The sequence below is a fragment of the Lactuca virosa genome, chromosome 5 (genome assembly GCF_052849685.1).
Source record: "Lactuca virosa cultivar CGN04683 chromosome 5, Lactuca_virosa_CGN04683_v6, whole genome shotgun sequence".
NCBI classification, from domain to species: Eukaryota; Viridiplantae; Streptophyta; class Magnoliopsida; order Asterales; family Asteraceae; genus Lactuca; species Lactuca virosa.
The window spans coordinates 223,151,328-223,157,997 of NC_136430.1; the positions used below are offsets into that span (position 1 = coordinate 223,151,328).

Here is a 6,670-nt window from a genome sequence, read left to right on the forward strand (position 1 = left end):
AGGGAGAAAGCAATTGCCAAGATTGTGTCACGTCACCCATTTTCGCACAACACACTTCCGACTTCTAAAATCCGTAACTTTCACATACGAGCTCCTTTTTTTATGTTCTTTATATCCATGCGTAGGTAAAAATAAGATCTACAACTTTCCTTTTGACTTTGTCGGCTAATTCTTGACCGATCTTTAAATTTAACAGTAGGAGGTGATTACACTGTTAAATGTCAGCGTAAAATTCATAATTTCTACATACGGACTCCGTTTTCGTCTGTCTTTTTGTCGTTGAGTTCCTATTAATGAGATTTTCAATTCTCATTTAGGTCACGTTGGCCAAAAACCGCTCGATCTAAAATTCGAGTTTCGGGTTATGCACTGCTAAGCCAAATCTTAGAAAACTCATAACTTCCTCATACGAAGTCAGATTTGGGCGTTCTTTTTATGGACGCTCTCGGTTTAACATATTCTACGACTTTTGTTTAGATTACTAAGGCCAGATAGCCCTCTATCATAAATTCACTGTTTACGTTTCCGGTGCCGTGTCGGTTTTGCCGCGAAACTTCGACGGGTCATAACTTCTTCGTTATAACTCGGATTTAGGCGTTCTTTATATATCTGAAATCCTTGTTTCGACCACTACAACTTTATGTAATGATATCGGGTTTATCTCATACTTTAATTTTTACGCTTATTTTTATTCTTTATTAATTATATCTTTATAATTAGGTGTAAAGCATATAAATTCACATAATTCACATAATACTCAAATAATTCCTCTTTATTATTTCAAAAAGAGTTACAATAGTTGACCTAGACTATTACATCATCTACTAATGCTTAGCCCCGAAACACGGACGTTACACATATGATGGTGATTGATTCTTGATTGTTCTTGATATTCCGCATTCGTCATCTCGGATTTCCCAATTAAGGTTTTAATCCTAACATATATGATAGAATTCTCTGATTTGTGTGATGCCTTATAGCCTAGTAGAACTTGATGTTATGTATTACTTGGAATTGATATCGGCTCAGTTATTTTCTAAGTGTATGCTTTCAAAGTTGTATACGATTAGAATTATATAACCCTAGAATGATCAATTTGGTCTCATTTCATGTTCCTTGTTTGGTTGTGGACTTAGGGTAGAATCATCATTTGACAGTCTATGTAATCCTATTTTGTATATAACTTGAATGCATAAGGCAACCAACGGTGTTGATTGAGGTTCTTGATATTGCGAGTGGCGAGGGTTGGGAATTCCTAGTAGAATCTAGGATATGTATGATGTATAGCATAGGATCGGTTTATCTTACACAATGGAATTTCTTTGTTATATATTTGATGAAACAATTTATGTATTTTTTTTTTCTGCATTCATATACAAAACATATTTATAGTTGAGTAAATTACATGAATGGTCCCTATGGTTTGAGGTAATTTACATGTTTGGTTCCTAACTTATTTTTTTAACCCAGAAGGTATTTATTTTTTGTTTTTATTGCGTGTTTGAACCTTGTTTGGCTTAAAATGAGTGTTATGCCCTTATGTAGCATGAACATTGGAATTGCACCAACAATGTAACCATGAATTGCTAGGAAACATGTTGTCCATTTATCGTTTATCTATAGATTGATTCAATTTCTTTGTTTATCTGATAGGTTGATGATTTAATTTCTTTAACATACTATTCTGCAAATAGTTTTCACGATCTTGGTTAACAAACAAAACCACGTCAATCCTAATTATGGGATATTTGATTAAAACCGGGTGATTGGCCTTAATTGGAAAGGTCACCTTGTTAATTATGGCCAAAATTGTTGGTAACTTTTTTTTTAAGATCAACCGGAAAAACTTCCTAAATAATATAAGTTAAAATTAACCTAACAGAACGACGTAGTTTCATACTTGGCTCCCTCCTTAAGCCAAGTTAATGGTTTCATACACGGCTCTCTCGGTAAGCCAATTTATAGTCAGGGTGACATTGCGGCAATACAACAACGGTTGCCGGCGAAAGAGATCTCCAAGAAAATCACACAAATTCTCGATCATCATTAGATTGGTAATTCCAAAATCATCATTAGAGAACTTGCAATAAATTGAGTCGGAGTTCAATTGAATTTCTTGCAAGGTGTCCAGTTTACCTAATCTTCCATGACTTTCGATTTCCCTTAACCCTATGCAACCAACTAGCTCCCGGTCGGTGACGGAGACGGTTAACGGCTCTCACCGGTTCGTAATCCAAGGTTATTCGTTATCTAAGGGCATAGGAATCGGTAAGTACATCGCCAGTGATGATTTCACGGTGGGAGGGTTCCAGTGGTCTATATACTTCTACCCTGATGGGAAGAACCAGGAAGACAATTCGACTTATATTTCGGTTTTCATTGCTCTTGCGAGTGAGGGCACCGATGTAAGGGCGTTGTTTGAGTTGACTCTGGTGGATCAAAGTGGGAAAGGGAAGCACAAAGTTCATAGCCATTTTGATCGGTCTCTCGAGAGTGGTCCATATACATTGAAATACCGAGGCAGTATGTGGTAGGTTTTGAAATCAAGCTTACTATTTTCTTACTGTAATCTATTTGTTTTAACTTTTAACTAAAATCCACATTACCATTTTGGGTGACAGGGGATACAAGCGTTTTTACAGGCGACAAATGCTAGAAACTTCAGATTATCTGAAAGACGACTGCTTGAAAATCAATTGTACTGTAGGAGTGGTTGTTTCTGCTGTAGACTGTTCTAGGTTGCATTCAATTCAGGTCCCAGAATCGGATATTGGATCACATTTTAGTATGCTACTGGATAACACAGAAGCTGCAGATATTATCTTTAATGTTGCTGGAGAAAAGTTTCATGCTCATAAATTGGTATTGGCTGCTCGATCCCCTGTTTTTCACTCTCAATTCTTTGGACCAGAGGGAGTTGACCTTAACCATGACCATGAGATTGTTGTTGCTGATACTGAACCCAAGGTCTTTAAGGTAATTTCACCTTTGGTACCATTTCATCAAACATAAGATACATACGAGTATATAACATATGGTTGAAAAGTCAAACCTGAAACGATTTTGACATGCAAGAAACAGTCTTTGCTTCATTTCATTTACAGAGATGCAGTTATGGAAGATGATTCTCCATGTGAATCCTCCACCTTCACATGTATATCTGATACATTAACAGCAAAGTTATTAAGTGCTGCTGATACGTATGATTTGAGTAGACTTAGAAGCATCTGCGAACCTCATCTCTGCAAACATATCTCTGTAAACTCTCTTGGAAGAGCTCTTGCACTTGCACACAAATATCATGCCATTCAACTCAAAGCTGTTTGCCTTAGATTTGCTTCTCAAAACCTTGTAGGTATTCTATCATCTGTCAACTGTCAACTGTTTGATAATTGCTGACTGAGTCAGATCTGATTAAGTCAGACTCAGAATCAGAGGCTTCTACTTGTGGTATCAAACGGTCTGAATTTGACCGAGTCAGACTCAGTCTCTTGGTAAGAGGCGTATCAAACAACCATTGACACTTATTTTTTATGTTTGAAATGCAGCTGTGATGCGATCAGATGGATTTGAGTATTTGAAAGAAAAGTATCCAAAGTTGCAGTCTGAGATTTTGAAAATGGTGGCGGGGTGTGAAGATGAGTGTAGCAGTGGTGGTGGTGCAAAGTCACGGAGTGTTTGTGGTCAACTTTCTGATGGCGGAGATGCAAATGGGAGGAGGATTAGACAAAGAACTTGATTGTGGTTTTGGTGTTTTTCATGTACAATATTTCTGTAACTACCTACCAAGAACATGTTATAATACAGAGAATTATATAAATTGCTAAAATATAAAATATTCTAAAATTGATTAAAAATGAATTATTATTGAATAAGTATTCAACTAACATCACATAATGAGGTACCAACTTCTCAATTACATTATGCATAATCATTTAAAACACCATTATTGTGTAAATGATGAAAAAGATTTGGTCCATAAACTGAAAATGTATATATATATATATATATATATATATATATATATATATATATATATATATATATATATATATTGCTTTGTTAATAAAAGAATATATTTTCTAAAAAAATAATTTATTTAGAATATGCTTTTTGTTGTGTAATGAATGTTAAAAGTTTAGAACCTAATAAACTATATTAGGAATTGGAATTCATGAAATGGATGTCTATTTTTTATATATGAAAATAGTCATCATTTGTTACAAACTGACCTAAATGAACAATGTCATTATCCCTGACATTGTGGAATTAGATAAGGTAACACACTAAGATGTTATTTTTTTTTTAACGAATGAACTTAATGGAGCCAAATCCTAATTTGGCAATCTGTATGTTCTTTTTGACTTAATACATAAAGACCGACTTAATAGAGCAAGACATGGAAAATGGGGTTTTCCACATTAAGTTCTAACTATTTACAAGGTTGTCCCAGATTATTTTGTTCTTTTGGTTCCCGGATTCACCGTAATTTCCTCAAATACTTTTTAAACATAATTTATCCAAACAATATTCTCTAAACCACACTTAGAGGGGGTATTTGTGATTGCTTATTTATTACAGAATTATGTCAAAATGTTTATTAACTTTAACCAAAAAAGTGTTTAGAAAGAAAAAAATATATATTGGGATTTAACATATAGTACCAAAACATAATAATCTTATAAGTTGGTTTTTCATGTTTCGCAAATTCTGAGTATATACAAAAAAAAATACCAAGAACATGGACAAAATGGTAAATTGGTATTTAGTCGCGGTAATGAAAAGGGAAAAACAAGGCTAAGTTCCACATGAAGTTTAAGGTTATAAAAGAGTAAATTGTTTTCCATGTGTAATAAACATTTTTCATTTTATTCTATCCACACACTCAGAAGTGCTTATTAGCATTACTAAATCATAATAAGCTATTTAATAAGAAAAAGAAAAAGAAGAAGAAAAAAGGTGCCTAAGTCACCCATTACATTGTCTTAATCAACATGAGGTCAACACACATGAACTAAAAATATATTGAAGAGAAACAAACACAAAATTTCATCGGGTATCACTATCAACAAGCAATTCTGATAACAGAAAAGGATAATACTCGTAAATCATAAAGTACCCACAACAAAGATACTAATGCATGTAGATAGTTACAATAACACAATTTAAACCAAACATTTTCACCTAAAACTTGTCATTAACCAAAGTTCCACAATATCAAAAGCCAACAAAGACTACATCTTTAACCACATATACGAAACTAACATAAAAGATTATAATAAAATCAGAAAATTGTCAAGAAATCATTACATGCCTCTTTCACAATCACTATACAAGTTCATCACGAGCATCCAAAAGAGAGCTCATTTGCAACATCCTGCCATTACCAGGTAAACAAGGATCTGTAACAGATTCAATTTCAAGAAACTGAAAATCATAAGCACCCGATTGCTTCAAACTGATACCAAAAACAATCAAAATCCATCCCAACATAGAAACAGCCCAATAATTATTCATTCCATGGATCAAACCCCAAGCAATCGAATACCCGATAATAATCCCAGATAAATGCCCTAAAAAGCTTGCTTGTGGAACAATGATTGAAGTAAATATAAGCGATTCAAAAGGGGCAAAACTAATGGGGAGTGAAAGAAACCCAAAAAGATTCAATTTTGATGAAGGTTGCCTCACTGAAAGAATCGTCATCCATCCAAAAACAACACAAGAATACCCAACAGCAGTAACTCTTCTGAAATACTCAAATTTGAATCGATTGATAAGAACATGGTAGCTTCCCAAAACTAGCAAACCTGATAACACTACCAAAACAATCGAGTAATGAAGATAATAACCCACTCCAAAACCCATATGCCCTAATTGCTCAACAACTCCAAGGCTCCAAAGTGCACTCATATTGAAAACAAGATGAAGAACACTTATATGCGAAAATGCAGAGGTTATGATCCTCCAATGGTGACCTTCGACAGCCGTTTCATAACTCAAACCCACATGAGAATACCCGATGTTCTTCTTGTGTATGTAGAACCAAATTAAAGTGCATAATCCTATAATACAACTAGTGGCGGGTTTTTCAAGGATCTCGTAGAACAATGGTTTCCCCATTTAGAAAATAAGGGAAAGAAAGTTTACCACCATTTATTGATCAAGTAGAGATCTAGGGTTTACCTTGGAAAGGGATGATTTTGCTATAGTGTTGTTGTTGTTTGTAATTGTAGATCTTCAAGAAAATTGTTCGCGGCAGATCGATAACCCCGTTGATTCACTCAATCTTACTCAGAGCAGAGGTCGGTCGGCTATTCAATATAGAGGTGACTGGTGAGGTGTTTCTTTGGGCAATCAGAAAAATATCGTTACACATTTATTGTTATTGGTGCACACTTCATCCTTCACATCCCTCGTTTACAATGCTTACCTTTTTTTTATAAAATTTCACAAATAGTCCTTATAGTTTTAAAATTGTTTTTAAAACGGACTTTATAAAACTTTTTTTTTTTTTGCATTAATGGTCTTTTTTTGACAAAACTCAGCAAATGGTCATTTTTGATGAAAATTTCCCATACATATGACCCTTATAACTAACTGTCGACTAACTTTGTTAAAATTTGTTTTTAAGCCCCCATATAAAATTACATTTTTACCCTTATTTCAA

At 34.2% G+C, this 6,670-nt stretch overlaps 2 protein-coding genes across 3 annotated transcripts; one reads left to right on the plus strand and one right to left on the minus strand.

Annotated features, from left to right (window-relative positions):
- The first annotated feature begins 1,917 nt into the window (after positions 1-1,917).
- Positions 1,918-3,861, plus strand: LOC145115188 (BTB/POZ and MATH domain-containing protein 4-like). 2 transcript variants are annotated; one of them, XM_079051412.1, is made up of 4 exons: positions 1,918-2,530; positions 2,622-2,976; positions 3,082-3,355; positions 3,549-3,861. In XM_079051412.1, the coding sequence occupies exons 1-4, from the start codon at positions 2,172-2,174 to the stop codon at positions 3,737-3,739; spliced, it is 1,179 nt and encodes a 392-aa protein (XP_078907538.1). In that variant the 5' UTR covers positions 1,918-2,171; the 3' UTR covers positions 3,740-3,861. The 2 variants fall into 2 exon arrangements, with proteins under 2 accessions (XP_078907538.1, XP_078907539.1); XM_079051413.1 differs by having other exon boundaries at positions 3,082-3,351; positions 3,549-3,683.
- Positions 3,862-5,104: 1,243 nt separating this feature from the next.
- Positions 5,105-6,381, minus strand: RBL13 (RHOMBOID-like protein 13). Its single transcript, XM_079047249.1, has one exon. The coding sequence runs from the start codon at positions 6,121-6,123 to the stop codon at positions 5,329-5,331; it is 795 nt and encodes a 264-aa protein (XP_078903375.1). The 5' UTR covers positions 6,124-6,381; the 3' UTR covers positions 5,105-5,328.
- Between the last annotated feature and the right edge of the window lie 289 nt (positions 6,382-6,670).

What these genes read in the sequence shown, in the direction of transcription:
- LOC145115188 (XM_079051412.1), top strand. Translation starts at nt 2,172, where the DNA reads ATGCAACCAACTAGCTCCCGGTCGGTGACGGAGACGGTTAACGGCTCT. An exon ending in CTGAACCCAAGGTCTTTAAG is followed by an intron (nt 2,977 to 3,081) that starts GTAATTTCACCT and finishes TGCAAGAAACAG; the next exon opens with TCTTTGCTTCATTTCATTTA. An exon ending in TGCTTCTCAAAACCTTGTAG is followed by an intron (nt 3,356 to 3,548) that starts GTATTCTATCAT and finishes TTTGAAATGCAG; the next exon opens with CTGTGATGCGATCAGATGGA.
- RBL13 (XM_079047249.1), bottom strand. Translation starts at nt 6,123, where the DNA reads ATGGGGAAACCATTGTTCTACGAGATCCTTGAAAAACCCGCCACTAGT.